Source organism: Syngnathus leptorhynchus, chromosome 2 (assembly GCF_054491065.1).
Source record: "Syngnathus leptorhynchus isolate UIUO chromosome 2, UIUO_Slep, whole genome shotgun sequence".
Taxonomy (NCBI): Eukaryota; Metazoa; Chordata; class Actinopteri; order Syngnathiformes; family Syngnathidae; genus Syngnathus; species Syngnathus leptorhynchus.
The window spans coordinates 10,784,279-10,804,959 of NC_141196.1; the positions used below are offsets into that span (position 1 = coordinate 10,784,279).

General features: G+C 41.8%; 1 protein-coding gene across 5 annotated transcripts in view; it reads right to left on the bottom strand.

The window, feature by feature from the left end:
- rapgef2b (Rap guanine nucleotide exchange factor 2b) overlaps positions 1–20,653 on the bottom strand; it is a 68,090-nt gene extending 47,437 nt beyond the window's left edge. For 3 of the 5 annotated variants that reach the window (XM_085904892.1, XM_085904888.1, XM_085904891.1), the window contains exons 1-4: positions 20,148–20,652; positions 19,977–20,081; positions 1,713–1,783; positions 714–770 (exon numbers count right to left, since the gene is read on the bottom strand). In XM_085904892.1, coding sequence (XP_085761018.1) covers positions 714–770; positions 1,713–1,783; positions 19,977–20,051 — 203 coding nt within the window. In that variant the 5' untranslated portion in view covers positions 20,052–20,081; positions 20,148–20,652. Of the gene's footprint in view, positions 1–713; positions 771–1,712; positions 1,784–19,976; positions 20,082–20,147 lie in introns of all 5 variants that reach the window. The other 2 variants (XM_085904890.1, XM_085904887.1) reach the window with 1 other exon arrangement.
- Positions 20,654–20,681: the final 28 nt, after the last annotated feature.

The following is a 20,681-nucleotide window of genomic DNA, read 5'->3' on the forward strand; positions in this document are numbered from 1 at the left end:
CTTGCAAATGGCGACACTGAAGAGGTTAAAAGGCTGATCAGAGCATAGCAACCTCAAGTAAAAATGTGTCAGGTCAGCCTCTTATCTGCGAGAAAACTGTAATCATTGGACGGTAAATCCTGCAGGGTTCTGGCTCTTTTGCCATATAGGCACTTTTGCAGAAGCTTTGGATTGTGCGCGCGTGCCAGCGAGAGAGCGAAAATATGAGCACTTTTCCGACAATTATCCTCGTGTCGCTCAGTGACATCGGTAGCGCAAAGGTACGATGAGGTGGTTAACTGGGTCATTGGTCAAGTCAAGTCAAGTTTATTTGTATAGCCCTAAATCACAAGGTGCGTGTCGTTCTGTGTTATGTGATCTGTATTTGGGAACAAAAAGAAAAAAATCGGACTTCAAAAAGATCCAAATGTGGGACACCTCATAAGCAGAATGATTTGAAGCTGCACCACATTTTTGTGGGGTGGGGGGGAATACATGATGAACAAACACGAACTTTTGTTCCATTTTTTTTCAACACAAAGCAAAAGCATCCCCATTAGTCAGTGATAGACAGGAGGCTACGCATAGCCATGTTTAAACCTCCGCTTATCAAATCACGTGTGAGCGTTGGTGTGTCAAAGTGATGTACAGCAAGCACCAAATGCACTTCCATAAAGGTGTCTGTCAAATTATCAGCATCCGTTCAAACAACATCACATTAGGTTTGCACTTACTAGTAGAGCACTTCGTTGGCTTCGTGTCTCTCGTAGCGCACCGTCTCGCACATGATCCTGCAGGGGTGAAACGTAATTTCAGAATGAATACTTCCTGCATATAAATGTGGACGTGCCTCCAATCCGTCGGATTTTCACATCATTCAACACTTATTATTTGACCAACATTGCACCAGAAATATTTTTTCAATTTTTTAAGATAAAATTAAAACACGTTTTACTTTTATCTGTCTGTCTGCCAAAAGGACTTGTTCTCCCAAATTCAGCTTTTGGACTTGTCGATTTGTCCGTTTCGATAAAAAGCAAAACTAAATAACATTGAATATTTTTTAAATTCCAATTTTCATACCTTATATTTTATTTCTTTCATTTCAGCGGATTCTACGCTTTTCCGTTGGGCATCGGCTACATTTCGACAGAAATGTCATTTCTTAGTTGTGAACGTATTCAAACAAAACTGTATTGTAATAACATTCAACTTCATTCATTGCAACTGAAGTTCCGTGCGGGTAGTGAATTCCCTAGATGTCATCTGCATCAGGACCCCCCCCCCCCCCCCCTTATGGCCTCCAGAAACAACACTGCGACATCACAGAGTAGCTCATCTAAACTCAGCTGAGGGGCACACGCAAACAAACACTAGCCTGTCTGTGTGTGTGTTGGGGGGGGGAAGCAACACAAAAACAAGATCTTTAACATAATCCTTTGCTAAGTGTGGTGTCTGACTGGAAAGTGAGTGCTGGGAAAGGGTCAGTCACTGCATGGAATGTTCCAGCTCACAGGTCACGTACTTTACATTGTTCCCTCGGCGGGATAATCCACATGTATGCACACACACGAGGCATGCTGGAAACGCAATGGCTGCGGGGAAAGTCACGTGTATTTTCCACAAAGATGTTTCATTAGTTATTTGAGAAGACGCTGGTAAAATCCGAGTGTAATAGAGAGCCTTGACATGATTTTTTGATGGATTTCATAGTTGGAAAATGCACCGCCCACCTGAGCTGGTGCTCCCGCAGGTTGGACAAGGCCTCCATGCCATGGAGGTAGGAGTAGACAATCTCCAGGTCCTAAAAACAAACAAACAGAATAGTCAGAACGGGATGCATGTTAAGACATAACCTAAAATTGAAACTAAAAGCTGCAAGATGAGGCTTCCTTTGCTTCTCATACAGGCAACTCGGCATGACAAAGCACTTCTCCAGCGCCCCCATGTGGACAAAACCACATTCAGAAAGCTACAATGACTACAAAGCCACTATAGAAACATTTCTAAGTGAAGGAAGTGTATAGGGAGCACTATGTTATAATGTAGAAAGAAAGTGCATATAAACTCCCCATTCAAAGTCTTTATAAAGTGAACCAGTGAGTACCGGTGGGGGTATTTTGGAATGGGATCCCAACTAGACTGAGGTGAAACGAGCCACTGTGTTTGTTGACACACTCTGGGCCATTGACCGCGAATGTGAGCAAATGCTTACTGGGCTGTGCAGTGAACTAGGGCTGATGCCACCAATATTTTTAGGATCAAGCATTTTACAAATTGTCCCATCGATTAACCCGTTAAGTCGTTCTGCGTGAGTTGCGCTTGGCTATCGGCAGCTACTGTCTGAATGGTTATACACTGTTTTCAACCATTTGTTTAATATAGTAATTAAAATGTATTCCATGACTGATTCACAGTTTACTATTCACAAATGACACTTTTTTTCTATTCGATAGAAAATGGAAATTTTCTTTTGCTCTTTCTAGAATGCCCTCGAATTACCCGAGATGCCAGAAAAAAAGCCTTAGCTAATTGGGATGTAGTCATGATGAAAAGGTAGTGTTGATGTGATACAGTGCATCCCAACATATAGACTATATTTACCTAAAAATGGGGAATGGGTGATAGTAATTTGATTTCAATTAAGGTCAAAATAATTTCCTACTTGATGTATCACACATACTGCATTTTATTCTTCTGCTGGGTTCTATTTACCTAAAAATGGGGAATGGGTTATAGTCATTTGATTTCAATTAAGGTCAAAATAATTTCCTCCTTGATGTATCACACATACTGCATTTTATTCTTCTGCTGGGTTCTGTGCAAAAGAAAATTAGTGAATAAATGCTGAGTTTCTCTGACAACTCTGATGTAGTTATTTTGTGTAAAACAAAGAGGTAACACACATTCCCAACATTGGCACTACCAAGCTGAACCTTTCTTCTGTCCACAAAGCCTGAGGAGCCAGCTTTAGTCAGCTGCTGCCACCTGCTGGCACACAGAGCAACTTCACCCTTTAGGTGACCCTAATGATTTCAGACTTTATTATCCCCCTGGGGGCAATTTGTTTTGCAACAGCAGAACAACACAAAATCACCATTCGTTATTAATATTAATGATATAATTAATGAATGGCACTTGGGGTTGAACATGATTATAATGTACATTTTCTCCATACGTGTTGATTTGTTCGGATAGATTTTATGCAAGTTAAGGAAATGAAACGTGTTATTCCCACAGCTTGCTGAGGATTGCAAAAAACATTTTTAATTTTCTGTGCATTCATCGAACTGCTCAGGTTGTAGCTGAGGTGGCCACAAAACAGTATCTAATAAATGACTGTTTCACATCATTTAGTATGTGACAAGTGCATTTTTTTTGGACCAATCGCTAAAAGTGCATATTCAGGAATAAAAGGTGTAATATTACAGTTATGTTTTGAGATTTAAGTTTTAAAACTAAGATTTTCTTCCCTTGTTACACCTTAACCTTAAAATCATTATAGTCTTACTTTATCATAGAAATACAAAGTTTCATTCTTGCACAATTATGCATTTTTGGCCTGATTAAAATCATGAATATTTTTATTGAGAAAACTGTGACTTCTAAGATAAGATAACCTTTCTGAGTCCTATAATGGGGAAATTATAATAGTTCATTGATTTTTTTTGTCCCTGGCCCAACGTTATCCTTACACCAAAACGTTTTCCTGAAAGAATACTTGAAAACACGGTCAACTTTTTAAATCCAATGACATGGAGGAGTCCACACACACACTTATGTTTAATGGGTGTAAAAATATTGGCCCTGTAAGGAGGAGTCTCAGTACGTAAAGCAGACTTTAGAAATCCCCAAACCTGGGAGATGTAATTTAACATAGTCCACTAGATGGCAGCCTCGCCAAGTTACATGACAATAAATGATCCTCCACCAGCACTCAAGCAAGCAGAGTGAGTGAGCACAACTATATCAACCCATCAATTATGGCTTAGCTTTCCAATAGTTTTGAGATTGGTTGTATGGAAAGAATGTAAGGAAGGCCAGCTTTTCTACTTTCCAAAGTTGACTTTTTTTTTTTATTTTGTGTAACTGTCAGATAGACCCAATTGCCGCAAAAATGCTTGTGAATATTTGTAGAGTTGAGGATGCATGAATGCAACCAGGATGTGGGCATGTGTAGGAAAACCTCCTTCCAACTACTACAAAGACAAATATGAACATATTACTTTAATATTACGACGAGTGCAGATATAAAAAGATCACAATCATCATATTAATGATCATCATGCGTTCACAAAAGGTTGCTCGACCTCAGCCAAAGAGAATCGAAGCTAGCAACAATCACTCAGAGCTCCAACATCCATTCGATCGAAAAATAATAATCATAAATGTATCCACAAGAAGTTGCTCGATAAGAGTCTTGAGAGCAAGAATGTCATCCGTGACCTAAACACAACATTTAATCCCAAACTAATCCTTCCAGGAATACAGGTGGTCCTCGCTAGAGGAAAAGAACATTCCAGGATGCCGATGCGGATCAGGCCTCAGTACTGACATGGAGCAGGCATAAGTGCAGTGCTCATCAACAGTTTTTTTTCCCCTTCAGGTATTTACACAATAAATGTTAATACAAACAATATTTTAACACCCGAAACCTGTTCTTGGTAAGAAAAAAAAATGAAATCAACAGTTAGTTATATAGCATGAAAACATACAGCTCTCCACATGACCTGCCAAAGCTGCAAGCACAAAACATAACTGGACTTCTTCCCTTTCCTCATTCTTTGCGCGATCAATACCGTAAAGGCTCCTTTGCCCCATTGTACGTTTTAAACGAAGAGCCGACCTGCCCTCCACTATAGGTGAAAAACGGTCCGTCTTATCTGGGACCACCACGGGGGTCTGCCGGCATAGATTACACAAGGCTTCCCATTCACTGCGGCTCTGATGGTCAATCCGGGTATTCATTCAGGTTTAAGAATGAGAACAGATAGCAAGCAGCTCCCCATGCATCTTTTAGCCAGCAGAGACAAGAATCACACTGAGGCTTACAACAAGAATGGAGCCATTGCTCCCGGCCGGGGCTTGCAATTTGTAATGTATACTTAGATACTTGTCTTGTGGGTGGACTGATTACCATGGCTAATGAGATCAAGTTGGAATTTAAATGACGCTGGTAAGGCCTCTAAAATCAAACAATGTCGAAATTATCACGTTACAATCAATATCAATTACTACTCTAAATATTTATACACTCTCCTATTTGCAGCGCTCTGTATTTTTGTGCTCCATCTGTTATGTCCTACAATTGTACAGGATGGCGTCAAAGCACCGGATTACAAAGAATCTGTTATTTATGTCGATGAAGAACGCACGTCAGGGAAGAGTCAGGTTTAGCCCAGGTCGCTAGTTGATGTTTCGGAGTCTTTAACGTATGTTCATGTGGTACAGCATTTTTTGCAGGTCATTGTAATGTGTACCGATACTTCTCTTTGTACTTGTTAGAGAATATGAGCTCATCTAAGGTAACATCCAAAGAGTGTGTGGAATGAGGAAACTTTTAATGGAAAATGGGAGGAGGAGAGGATGAACACCCCACGGTGAGGCAAACTTGTAAATTAAGGATTTATGATGGGTGAAAATGTCTTAATTGTGAAGCGTGACAGTTTGGTCGAGTGAAAGCTCTTCGGTTTTGCCCTCCGTTGTTTGCTAACGGGTTTGAAATCAAAAAGCTACAGCGGGGGAAAGCGAAATAAGAAAATGGGCATTTTTACGAGCAAAATCTCTGCCTTGCATTGAATCCTGCCGCTCAAAAGGCCTTGAGGGGATGTTGTGATTTGTTCTGTTTTGGAGGGGAAAAAAAAAAAACTTGCCGGGGAAAAACACAAATTAATCCCCCAAGCCAGGACGGCCTAGTTTCTGTGACAATTGCTCACTTGTAAACTATAGAGCTGGGGGATTCATGTCTTTAACTTGTCCTGCTGAACTTTTACAAGGACATAGCGCTCGGCAAAACTAATTTCAAGGGAGTCAACTTTTAGACACAATTGTTGTGTAATCAAAAATCCGGCCCAAAAAAAAAAAATCTTTAATTTATAGTCTAAACGCTTTGCGTTAATTCATTCAAAATGTTCTCCCTGACTGTTTTTGTCTTCTTTTCAAGGAACCTCTTTCCCTGCTCATACGGAGGCCAAAATTCGGAGACATCAACAGGTCAAACAGCTCGGGCCCTGACACACTCTTCTTCCCTCAAATGAACGAAAAGGAAATTCCTGGGTCAAACAGCACGGGCCGGGGCCCTAACAGACTCATCCCCTCAAATGAACGACAAGGAAATTCCTTTGAAGCGTTGACCTCCTCCATGGTTGCTTTGAAAGCCTCCCCCGTTAAGAGTTGCTGTGGTATTCTTGGCAGGATCCTGTTACGAGGGACAGCGGAGAGAGGCCGTTTTGGGTGTTGAGGCTCACATTCCTCACATGACAGTGGGCCAGATAATGTCTTAGAGTGCCCAACCACACACGGGACCACCTCAGCGACTCGTAAAAAGACATGTCAGCGAGTCGTGTCACGCAAATGCAAAGTCTTGCCGCGCCGCTGAGACGGACGGGTTGAACCGAACCGGAGTCAGCATATTTGGTTGAAAAGCATTTTGAACAATTTATTTTGTATTTTTTTTTTACATGACCTATGAAAATCCCAACTTTTAACTGTGGTCAGTAAATAAAAATAGCCCCACCAGCAGAGCATGTGGGGATTACGTTAAGTCTGGCTTTCTTAAATGCATTTTCTGGTCTTCTGGCACGGAATCAAACGTCTTGTCGATATCAATGCAATTAGCGGCTCTTAACAGCCTCCGCTGGAGCCGTCCTAACGAGGTAAATGGAGCGCCGGGCCGCCAGCGTTGCGGGTCTGAAGGTCATCCGCTAATGACAATATATGGCAGTAAATTGTCAGCTCAGCAGCCAGAGTGCAGCGGCGGCACTCTCTTCTCTTCCAAATGTCAGCGGCCTCCGTATGTGCCCACGGGTGGGTGTCTTTGTTTTGTGCATTCCCCTGTTAGCAGCTGCCCTTGAGTCTCTCGATTGACAAGATGGTGTCGGGTATTTTTATCCATTAGAGCAGGTGGAGGCAAGGCAGGCGGCGGCAAGGTCACGACGTGACAACATCTGCCGTCTTTAAGGACATGCGGAGAGGTTTGCGAGTCACTTGCGCTATCGTTGGTGGATAAAGGGTTTATCGACCCCGGCGCGTGATTGTTGTCAAAGGGTACATTTTTTTTCCCATGCGAAAGTCAAAAGCATTCACTGGGATTAACCTTGAGCAAGCGATATGTTGGATCTGTTTGCATACCACTTTAAAAAGGAGGATTAATGGCTAGCAAAACAAAACAATAGATGGGGTGTAATGTTTAGAGGAATAAATCATGGTCTGAAGCTGCAAAATTGTTAGAAAATAGGCGAGAGAAAAAAAAGTCTCGTTCAGTTGGAACTTTACCAAGTGAATCTCAAAACATTTATAGTTTCATTTTAAACTGGTCATGTTGAAACCCGCATAAAACAAAATATATTTATATACTTTGTATGAAACATGCCAATACAGTATGAATATTTTCCCCACCCTATCGGCAACCATTTTTGGTCAACCGCGACATGAATGCGGTGTTGAGACTGAACTCGGTTTTAATTTTGTGTTTCTATTGTGGTGCTGACTCTGACCTCCATCCCAGTTGTGTTAATTGGTCAGAAGGGAGGGGTAGGGGGGGTCAAGTTCAACTATGGATTAAAGTGCGACCAAGTCCTGTTTCATCTCCCTTGTTTTATTCCTGGCTACTTTTGCAGTGAATCGATCAACATAGGTCACTGTGTAACTTTGGTGACGATGGCGCTTTACTTTTTGAGGCTTTTGTTTGAACCAGATGGAGCGAGTCTCATCAGGGCGGACGGGCGGCTTTGTTCTTCCACGACGACAACTACGTTCAGTTGATGACGGGTGGCTTAGAGGACCCCCTCTTTTTGTGCCCGCTACTGAAGCCACATTCAACACGCTTAAAGCAAATACACGGCAGCGTTTTTCCTCGGTATGTATTATTTATCTTCGCAGAGAGCAGCAATTCCCAAACTGTGCTGTGGTGAGGGCAATCAGCCAATGCCGCTTCATCGGTTGACTACAATTAATATATCGTCATTTCTGCCAGAAAAGTATCGTGACAAGCAGAGCAATTAATTTTCTTACACTAGATGGCACATGATATCAGTGTCGTTGGCTGCAGGAAACCAAACATTGGAAACCAAAACTAAGACTCTCCAGTAAGAAACATATTTGTTCCGTTGCGTTACATTCCCAGAAATATCTCCCATGGCATTTTTCCTTGTATTCCTTCCAGCATCGGCTGATTATAAGCTATTAGCTGCAGCCGTGTTCAGCACATGTGGTCTGTGCAGGAACCGGCGGTGGGATCGAGGGTCCGGTGGTCTGCGTTGAATGAGCTGTGGTCTGGGTGGTGGCTTTATGGCGCGACACATTGGTTTTATGGCATCTACATCAATGCTAGACCGTAGAAGTCAGCGTGCGAATGATCAGAACGGACGGAACCACTTCGAGCCCAATTTGAACTGGGGGGGGGAACATGCTGTTTAACTAAAAGGTGACAGAAAAAAGCTTCATGAAGATGTCATAATGCTGTATAAAAAAATCATTGTGCAAAAGGCTTTCTTTAGTTGTAAGCTATTAGCTCCCTTCTCAAGGGCGCGGATGGTTTTATGCTAGCAGGCCAAGTAGGTGTAGCTGTTAAGCTCATTCACATGCCTCCCTGATTCCTGTACCAGGACATTGCCATGCTGACCCAGCTGCCGCGCTTCACCGGGAAATAATCAACATCTCGCCCCCTAGTTCAATCAAATTGTGTTAGCGGTGGTTATTCTGCTAGCTCTCATTTACTTCCTGCGTGTTGTCTCGATCAACAGGTGCATGTGTAATTCAAGATTTCGCCAAGACCAGTGAGAGCTAAACACGTCGAGTTGGGACTTAAGCGCTTAAAGTCAGTAAGGAGGCTAATTAGCTTTGTGTACTGCGCGACGACTCCATTTGACCTAATAGCAGCCATGACAGACAGTAGAGGACTTTCTGAAGTCATAGTCATAATGACGTGGAAATATTATGGCAATTAAAAGTGAGTTTTTCTTGGACGGGTGAGGGGGGATAGTAACTAGTTACAAATGTAAAACAATCACACAGCAATATCATTATTGGGTAACATTAGCACTCATTGTACAGTATTGATATGATCGATATCAATATATGCACAAGAAAGAAAAGTTGACTCAGTACCTCTCTCTATACAATATAAATACGACAACGAGCTGTAGAGTCTCGTTTTCAGTAAGGCTATAATTTTGTATTGTATTGTTGGCTCTTGTGGTGCGATACGGATACAGACGGCAACATCAGATGTCCTGATTTGCCCTTGTCGTTCGTCTAAGCCCATGTGAAATATTCATGCTATTCTTCTACCATGTATCTTTTAAATCTATGCTGCCTCAGCCGTGCTCTCTCCAGTACTAATTAATTCTAGCATTACAATGCGACTCCTGGGGGTTGCTAGGCAACAGGCTGCTTTCGCTACGGCGTCGGTCGGGCCAGCCGCATTCCATTTGTTGGCACATTTACATGATTGCGTTCACGTTTGTTCATTCACAAAAAAAAAGGGAGCTGACATTTTATACATAGTAAAATTAAAAAAAAAAATCAAAGTATGAAACTCATAAAATAAGTCTTAGCTAACCGCTAACAAGCACATAATCAACCGTGTGAGGCACATTGTTACTTTCATTACTATTACAACGTCACATAAAAATGTGTCCTGCGTCGACACCCTCACAGAACAAGCTTGAGTGATTGCTTCACTGCGTCACACTGATGTCATTCTGATAAATGAAAAAATGCAAACTAATTAATACACAGCCACTTCTCAATGGGAGCTGTAGTCTAAGAGGCAGTTTGCCTGTAAATACAAAAATGTGCATGTAAACAGAATCATCTGGGTCACAGGTAAAAAGTTGAATAAAGGCAACAATTGAATTTGGAACTTGCATCTATTCGCATTGAATATGTGACAAATATTAATAGATGCGTTAGAGCCAGTTAAACATTGACATTTTCAAATTCTCTAACGTCAGCCTCTCAACTCTGCAACTTTTCATCAAAGGAGACCGATTAGCTCTTGTTTCATCAAAATAAGACATCTGCTTTTACTTTGGAAAGCAATATGCACACCAGTGAGTGATTCTGTTTCAGAAGGTCTGGTGAGTACATCAACCCCTCTTGTGCTTGTTTTTTAATCAATGAACAATACCAAATACAAAAGCACAATCATTTAACAGTTACCGCGAGAATTTCTTTCCCGATTAATCGATTAGTCGCCATTAAGGGGCTTGTGATTTGGTCTGTCATTCTGTGCTGGCTGACGGCAATCCTCGAACATCGGGTTTCTGCGAGGATGATCATTTCTTCGCTTTTCAATGAGGTGCTAAATTCCTCGTATTTTCTTGCGTCAGGGCTTCTGCCGTTCCTCAGCAAAGTTTCCTGTTTACGGCGCTGTGCACATCCCGCTCGGGGGGCCTTCCCGTCCCGGCTCGGGAAAACAAGAATGCCTGGGCCGCAGACGGGCGAGGGGTCTGAGGCTACATCCTCAGGATGTTGCACAAAAGGATCACAGAGGGATGGTGGGGCCATTGCCGTCAATTAGCTGGACTTCATATGGCAACGTCGGTCCTTTCCAAATTGAATGCTACCATTTTGTACTACATTTGATTTGTTAGTGCACCAATGCATCTGCAACAACAATACTGAGTGACAGGCTCTAAAACTAAATAGGAGCATATTTCCAATTCATTTTTTTTTTTTTTTTATATGGGGGGGAAAAAAAGGCCAATGACATTTATAAAAACGGGATTCGTGTGTTTTTCATCCTGGGAGTTGCGATTTCTCAAAACTAAACCGCCCTGGCAAAGGAACTTGAAGTAATTGATCAAATGAATTGATCTGCTGTGACTCCCGAATGCTAACCCCATACAGTATATTCATTTTGAGGCTTTATTCGAGCAAAGTGGTCGCAGCTGATACATTTTCAGGGTAAATGCTATTATTCCTGGCATAGCTGCCGTGTAATTGGCGTGACCTTAAGTGCTTTTGACGGGCAGAAGCTGGCTGTAACAGGGGCGTCATTGTGTCGGCTGCGCATCGCACAGGCGGCTGGACTCGATGCATCTTTGCCTCCAATTTCAATCGCATTTGGGCTAGCCATTTAGCGCACCGCCGCATAGCATTCCAGAGACCGCATTGCCGCTAATGCGCCTTCCTTTTCCCTCATCCGTACATAACTCACTTTATAAACACTGTCGTTCACACATTACTGATACGTTTGACGACATTTGAACACCGTTGATAACCATATCGCCAACACTGACACGAGGACTGCAATGTGTCCGCTTGATCCAAATTGTAACACACTACACAGCATCTAATAAACACTTCCGCCTGTCTACAATTGAGAAAATAAACTGTGTAGATGATTGTGCTAAAGTAAGGTACAAATGTATTGGGACTTGTGTACAGTATGAATGGATATCTTGCATAATACATCACGTTGTTTTCGGGTTCAAAAGTGATTCTTTTCCCCTCCACATAGAACCTCAACCGAATGATTGAATGGCAGAGGAAAAGCACACACTTCCTCAAGTATATTACACAAGCCCTCGAAAGAGAAGTGCTAATGTGGTGTTATGCAAGCAGCCTCTTTTTGAAACTTCTTTGTTCTGCCCGGTGTACACTCGCATGCATCCAAATGGAGATCGGTATGATTAATGAGACGAGGTTAGTGGCAGCGAGAACAGGTTAAGTGAGGAGGAAATGTGCCGCCAGATGGGAGAACGTAGGGTCAATCAAGGCAAATGTTAATTAGAGCGGTCAAAACCGGAAAACTGCGTCAATTGCGCATAACAAAGAAGAAAATCACACGACCGGCCAAACGAGGTGAACATTTTGAAACGTTCCTGGTTGTGAATAGGAATAAAAAGCATTCCATTCTAAACCCGAAAATCTTTGTGTCCCAGCGTTTGAGCTTTTTACACGTTTCAAAACTTCTGCACTGCGTTTATTCACCAAGTAGGTGTATGGCTAGAGTGCAACGCAGTTAAACTATTGGGAACTTTGCACAGCAAAATCTAGATACAAATACATGTACCATGACACTAGTGGACCTGGATCCTTTTTAACCCAGAGCTAGGAAAATGCCAGTACGCATGTGGAAATAGCCTTCGTGATGCCAAGTCTTCCCAACAAGCAGGAAGAATCCGGTCACGTTGAGTCATGGTCCATTTTCCTTTTTGGGCAATGGAAGACTACAGCGTACAAGAAAACGTGACCAAGCAAACCCCGAAGGATCAATTACCTAGATAAAAATTTTGACACGACAAATCTCGACAAGAATCTGCGCCACTGCACACGCAGGAAGTGGAACAAACACAATTTCTCTTACAAGGAGACAACAGCTTTTTTTTTGCTTTTTTTCCTCAAACTTTTTTTCTGATAGCGTGAATAAAAGACCAGCTGGTTTTGGGAGTCATGACCTGGCTAGCATGACTCGACACTTTTATTTCTGTCATTTAAGTGGCCATGCCTCCCCACACAAAGAATCCAATTATTTACTGAACAGTGAGTCACTTCCGACAAATACGATCCATCAAGAACAATGTTATGAGTAATGTCTACTTCCACTTTCTCTGTATCTACAGATTTTTTTCCGACATCCACCTTTGACGTGATGAAAATCTACGTCCACTTTTTTACATTATCTACATCGACTTGATGAAAAGAAAAACAAGACAGCTTTAGGGTGTTGAGCTACATTCATGTTTTAGTGTTGAACAAATCCAGATGGAAATATAGATAATCAAATACTGTAATCGATTTCCAGTATTTAATTATAATTCCATACAGTTTTGTGTCCATATGGCTGTGCGGTGGCATAAGGGTCCTAATTGGATGTCAGAATAATTTTTAAAACTGCTACTATGCGTTGATTAAACCAAAACTAAATCAATTGATCCAACCCACTGATACCAACATTGCAGCCCTATCAAGGCATAACCTTATAATTTGTGTCTCTCCGTTGTGAGCAGCGCTGTAAACAAGCATTAGAGGCGTGCCGGAGCCATATTCTGGGATTTAGGGACCTCTAATCACACTAAATTAATCAGCTCGCCATCTGATGCGCGTCATGTCTGAGCGGTTCGCCAAGAGGCAGATTATACTGCAGATTATGCGGCAAAGTGCAAGCCTGAAGCTAAATGACGGCTAACTCGTCATTGACTATATTTTATCGAAGCGTTAAAAGAAGAATATCTTGATCCACACTTTGATTATCTCGGATGGTGGTACCTGTTTTTTTTTTTGTCCAGCAATCAAAAACTCCAGTCTATCTTGACCCAATGTTTAGGGAGCAGATTTTTCTTTCGGTAGGACTCGATGTGACCAGCCTCTGTCCGATAATATACATAGTAGCCTATAGACCTCATTGACATTCCATTAAGCGGTCCAGTTCGCTGTGGTAGAATTTAGAGCGGCAAATCCTGATCTAGTTCAATTTTATGCTGTCGGCATTCTCTGTCCGCTAAATCTACAGATTGTGGTGTGCCTAACTGTCATTTAGCTACCCAACTACTAGGCTCATGTTCAACACATTGTAATATTGTGTGACTTGGATTGTGTGTGTGGACTTGGCTGATGGCTCAAGTTAGCGGCTGGCTGTGAACTGGCTAACCATAAGCCAGTCTTTCTGAATGTCAATTGTGAGCCTTTAATTACTCATCAATTCAGATCATTGATATTATGCAATGTTCTGAACTTGTTTCCATTTCATTTGTGAAATGTTTTGTTTCCATCTGCTTAATTTCTCCGAACGGCGACCTTCCTAAAACGTCAAATAAGAGCTGCCCCTACTTTCATGACGAGCCTCACAGTGTAACTCAATCGCGTCCGTGTAAACACCGCACGTCACACGGGGTTTATCCTCCGTGGCTTGGCGGGTCTTTGGGCTAAGTATGCAAAGATTGCGGTTCCTCCTCCGTGGTCGCGAACGGAGCTTCGGCTGCCACTTTCCGCCATGAAGGCCAATGGAATTTATGGCGCCTCCGACGGCCGAGTTGTTTTTCTTCCTACTTTATAAATATCACAAGGAATGCGAACAAAAGCTACTGGCGTATGAAACTAGTATGTGGGCGCGTGTGTGTTGTTATTGAGTGGGGTAGAAACAAAAACACAGTGTGTGACCCTGACGGTGACGAGATAACTGAACGCTAGCATTCAAATTTACAAACCAGCACAAGGTCGAGAGTGAAAATAATCACACGAGAAGAAGGCGACGCACATCAGTCGAGGCTGTTTGACCTACATATACATAACCCGAGAGGTTACAAAGTCCCTCCTCCGTTTGAGGCCGGGACATTAAAGCACAGCGGTGGAGAACAACAAAAATGTTTCCTTACAAGATATTGGGCTGTTGCGGTTTTAATGGAGGTAATTGTTCATTCCAAAGTGTTACTGTTCCAAATCCTGTTGGTCAGCTTTTCTCAAATTGGGGTCAGAAAGCCATAACTGGTGGGTAAGCACAATATTTTGCAATTTGAAAAGTACATGAATCAATGACATTTCCCTACCTTAGCTTTGGGCCAATAAAAAGCTTTGCTGTGATTGTGACCTCTCATTTAAATGGCATGTTTCAAAATGTTACCAACTGGCAAAACAAATCAAGAAGACAACTATTCAGCCAACTGTTAAAATGTACAACATTAACAAAATGTAACTAATATTTGTGCTACGACCCGCCGGAAGTGTCCAACTGCTCCCCCCTTGTAGATTTGTTGAGTTTTCTGCCATATTTAATGCTGTGCTTAACTGCTAAATTCAACTGACAACAAAGCCGCAATGTCATACACAGTCCTGTCAAGAAAGTTTACAGAGTACACTATACAACAGTGAAGAGACTACCAAATCATCCCCGATTCAAAAGAAAGTTGGCCAACTAGGAATGAAACTTGAAAAGTTACACAATTCAAGGAGAAACTAAGACTTGAAGCAGCAGCCAAGAATGACATCAAAAGTGTGTCGGCACGACGCATTCCTGAAGGAATATTTCACTGGGAGTGTAAATCACAAGTTTCATCACCTACTCCGACAAATATGCAACGCTCGCATAACTCAGGGAATCCGTTGAGCATCCACTCGCAGGATTGGAAAGCAAGCGGTCTCAAGAGACGCATTTGAAAATCACTTCATCGTGACGTTACCAATCGCGCGGCATGGACAAACGATGAGCTCATGAGCACATTTTTCAGGAGTTTCGCCGGACTGGCTCGCAGCGCGAGGCTCACATGTTGAACAGATGATCACGTTGCTTGCATGTTTTGCGAGCGCTGTCACCAGTAACTGATGATTGGCAGAAAACAAGTCAAAAAAGAGAGTTTGTAAGACTCATTTGTTGAAATTGAAATCATACGACCACAACCAGCTTAAAGGTTCAAACGAATTTTAAAAACAAACTTTTTTTTTTCGAAGGGTTCTGTGCTACAGTTGATGCATTGTTCGCTTCAACCTCAGTTTAAACATAAACTAGTGTGTGTATTTGTCTAGTCCCGTGTGGACTTTTGAGCACAAAGGAACGCTGGTGTTTGAGAAGCTGCAGTCAGGGTGAATGTGGGACCTGGTCACACTGGTGAACACATTTGACATTTCCGCAAAGCGATCCTCGCAAACTGCACAATCAATCATTTTCATTGAATAATCGTCTTTACGTGGCCTCGGGGGACGTTTTACGAGCATACGACGACCCCGGATGAGCGTGCGCAACATTTTTATACAAAAATCGTCTAAAAGCATTCCCCCACCTATATTTCAACAAGGTGGGAATATATCAGCGCAAGGGCCGTGGCATGCGTATGCAGTACAGTTCCAAAAAGAAGAATAACGTGACATCACTCCGAGACCCGCTAGAAGCTTGGTGAATTGGAAAATTGTCCATTGTCGCCTGGGCGGGATTAGACTTCTTCAAATCTTGAGGCTGCTGACAAAAGCGGACAAGGAAGGAAGTAACAAACCCACACCCAACTTCAGGGGGGAAAAAACGGAGGAAAGGTTGTTCTATTTAGCAGCACTTCATCCTGTTTGAGTTCCAAACGCATCCTGACACTTTTCCAAGTTACCCTAAATCCTTTTACAACCTGGGGAAACCACTTACTGTTGCTTTTTTTTTTTTTTTTTATTTATCAATTGTTGCTATTGGGATGCTAGTCGAGTATTGCTAGAATGGGGCCACCTCGGCAGATGACACCACTTGCGGCCTTTAGCTTTGGCCACCTGGCTGAAGACGACCAGACGTGAGAGGTGACGGGTCAAGGTAAGCTTCAGGACAGACTGTCAGCATCTTAAAGACTCTCTTACCCTTTGACAGTTTCTGCAAAATTAGAGCCGCCATGCCATGCCCTTTGACATTTATTTGCCTTTGCCATTTGCACAGAACCCATCAAACAAGATCATTTCACATAGGAGGGCGGGAGAACCCAGTGCCTGGTGTTGAATATCCATTTTGTAGCTACTTCCCTCCGCACGACAATAGATCCCCGGAATATGTACGAGTCATCTTATATTCCGTGTTCTCGCACAAACCAATGACGGTGTGAAGCTGTCTTGATCAGTCCTCGATTCTTAAAAAAAAAAAAAAAAAAAAAATATGCAGGCGGCAGCCAGAATCGCAACGGAACAGGTGTTCAACTTCACACCCCGTTACTGCCGTTACACAATTGCCTTTCACAAAGACAACAAAACAATCAAGCTAAAAAGTCAGGAGATTTGCATACCTTCTACACACAACAGTGAGCTAGTCAAAGCTTTGATCAAGTTACACTTGAAGCCAACAGATATATTTATTCGCCGTTGCCTTTAACACGGAATCCGTTTTTCAGTTCATCACCGGTGCGAGACCGAGGGTCAACCGGGGCCAGTCTTGAGCCTTCTGACGATTTACTAATCCCGCCAAATGGATGTCGTCAACACCTAAGAGATAACGCGGCTAGCGCGGCACGGTGGCTCCAACAGTCGGTCGGATAGGTGCTTCTATTCATGGGGGAGGCAAAGGTGTGCCACTTTGGCTCCACTAATGGTGGAAAGAGAAGTGAGAATAACACTTTCCGTATGTGAACGCACACCACCTTTTTTAGTGTTAGATTCAAACAACACTATGAAAAGATTAGCCTTCAATTGAAAATCTTGACTTGATTAACAAAAGCTCATTACAAGGAGTGTTTTGCTTCATACAAGCACGAGAGTTGAGGTTTTACAAATATTTTAATAATGCTAAGATAGCGATGGAACGTATTGTGCATTCACAGCGATGAAATTCCAAAGGGATTCATATTGTTGTTTCACTTTTTAATTGTTAATACCGCCGTATTTGTCGCTTGCCTCTCAAAGGAGTAGTTTTTTTCATATTCTGCCACCAGTTTATCTTCATTTTTCTACTGTCGATCTAATATTTTTATTTTTTGTCTAACATTAGATTTATTTTTTAAAAATGTCATTCAGTAATTATTTTCTTTGACAATCGAAGGCACCTCCGACAGCTCTTCGCTTTGGCCTGGACATCCACTTTTTGATTTCCATATTATGTATTTTTTGTGCCCTCTTTGCATCCATTGCAGCCTGGTGATCCTGAAAGGGGGATCCTTCCATCTGTGGTCCCTTCTCAAGGTTTCTCATTTTTCCCCTGGTAGGGGTTTTTGAGTTTTTCCTTGCCCTTTTGGGAGCCCAAGATCAGGGGATGCTTTGAGAATAATTGTCAATTGATTGTCTATGTGAAGCCCTTTGAGACTGCTTGTGATTTAGGGCTATACAAATAAACTTGACTTGAAACATTTATTTTTCATTAAAGTTTTTTTTTCCGTCTAGTATTTTGGGGGGTCTTGCAAAAAATGTATAGTGTTTTTTAATGATTGTGTATTTCCCATTGAATATTTTTTGATTTTTTTGTTTTCTTTTTGAGTATTTATGTATTTTGCATCTAATTTTTTATTCAAAATGTAGATCATGAAATGTTTATTCTTCAACTACGTACTATTTTTGTATTAGTGAAATATTTTGCTCATCTTATAACTGTGTATCGTTTTCTGATATTTGTCCTCATCTGAGTAATCTTTTTTTTAATGTTTGTGTTATCCGTCTAGAATTGTTGTTTTCCACTACTCTTGTATTTGTTATCACTTGAGGGGGGTATTCAAAATAATATTTTTAATAATTCATAGTATTTTCCTTTTTTGTCTGATAGCCAGGTTTAGTTAATTAACTGTATTTTTCGCATGCTATTTTCCCCCAAAAATTTAAGACTTTTGAGCATTTTGCTTCGGCTATTATTGAATATAGCCAGGAGTAAATCCCAGGTGTATTCTTTTTAGCAATTTTGCAATCATATTGCTCACTATAACTGCAGTATTATATTCATCTCTCCTGAAAGGTGTGACAATTTTTCTGATCATTTCAAGATGAATTAACCCAAAAATATTTGGTAAAAAAACTTGCATCCAGTCCTAATTGAGTGACCAAAATAAAAAAAACTGTTGACTACAGCTGTCCAAAGTAAGCAACCACAAGGGCCTTCTTAGCAATTATAGCAGACATGACATAACATAAAGCTTGGTTTAGCTTACAAGCCGGCACTGTTGCTTCTGAATGCTTTGCCGCCAGCAGCTGCTTCCCGCTGCGTCAAGCGGTGGCGTATTGATCGTCTATTGTGTGCAAAAGCAACATCCATTTGCAGTGCAAGCGCCACTCGTGCGGAAAGGAAGAACTCAAGCACGTGTGAGGGGATAGTCGCTGTCTAATGAAAAAGCATTCACCTGCACAAAATAAGATTTTTTTTTTTTTTAGGCAAAAACATGTTAAAGCTTGTTTAGTATTTCCCCCATTCAAATGCACAGTGATGACATCAGTGGTAGTTTTATTGTGCATCAATTGCCTATTTTACATATATAATTGGCAAACAAAATTCACAGTTAATAATATATTTTATCTTTTTGTGTAATGTTTGTTTTCTTCAGGTAGGCTGTCATGTGTTTAATTACATCTTGTTTTGATTTGTTCAATTTGAATTTAAAAATGTAGATTCATTTTATATTTTTGTTAATATTTTAGGGTTTTTTTTTTTTATTGATGTGGCAATTTGTTTTCAGTCATGGCATCTGTATTTTTTTCTTGAAGTTTGGAATTTTGACAGACAACGCCAATTAATCCGTTTCATCTTTTAAAGGAGAAACAGTCGTACCAGTGAGCTTGCAAACAAAGAAATCAATTCCCTTTTCTGTATGTCTGTAATCTGCAATGGTTGAATCCAGCCATAGGACTTCTCTTGTTTTCGAAATAGCTTCAAATAGGATTCCATCTCACACCTATAGAGAATTGAGGCCCCAATGAACTTTAAAGTAATGTGGGACCGGTTAACTGGTATCATACTAAACTCCACAAAAGTTGACCAGAGCCTAGATTCGAACATAAACTGTGAACCATAGGTCCAAAACACTTTCTGCACCTGGTTTCTCTATCATTATATCCTTTCTTATTGTGGAAGCAAAGTTTCACCAATGGCATCAAAGCCAGGGGGTAGGAAACCGGCATTGAAAGATAATATCCCAGCAAAAGAGACACCAATGTTATCAAATGAGCGATCTTGTTCGCACAGGATTAGCATTTAAAATGTTACCTTGAAGACATTGTATTGTTATTGGCAGCAAGTTGCACGTCTTGCTATGCTAAGCATTGGTCGATTATCTCTCCTGATAGGCGGCTTAAGCGGCATGGAACCATGCGCGACCCGAAACATAAACACTTAAAAAACCAACATGAAATACCTTTCGTGTGTTTTAACGGGTGCTCCGTAAAATGATAAAAGGTCAAACCTGTTGCGTTCTGTCCGCCGGGTTCATCATCACCGCTTCCCGAAAGCTGTTATCCACATAGGACGCCATTTTCATCGTCTTGGAAGTGGACGGTGAGATTTAATCCTGTTCAAAATGTTAATTTAACTCCAAAAAGACGGGAGGGGCAGAAAGATAAAGAAGGGCCTCCACCTCTTCCTCCAGGATTCGAGAGCCACTTGGCCGTCTGCCCGAAGAGACGAGTGGGGCTGGAGGCTTTGGGAGTGCCCCGGTGCCCCAGGCCCAAGGACCCTGCTTAAACCCCCTGTACAAACACTATCCTCTCGGCGTGGACTCCTGGCTTCAGCCCGGTACTGGACCGAGCGAATACCGAGAATCGCCAAACTTGCTCTTGACTAAGATCGCGTCCCCTTTTATGTACTGTTCACCGCCATTCTGCTCGTTGCTACAAAAAAAAAAAAAAAAAGACAAAAAAGGAGGGGGAGTGGGGCTGGAAAGACTAACCCGCCGACAATAACGCGGTACCCATTTTCCCCCTCTATTTTTCTTAAGAGGCCAAGCAACTCACGGACGAAACATGGTGCTCCGCTTAGGGACTCTCAGAAAAGTGCGATGCGCGTTAGCTCCACCGCCGCTCCCACTGTGCTGATCTGTTGTGTGCCACCATGGTGACTGAATAGTGGAAACGGCAGCAAGAAAGTCAAACACCGTGACTTGTTCCTGTAC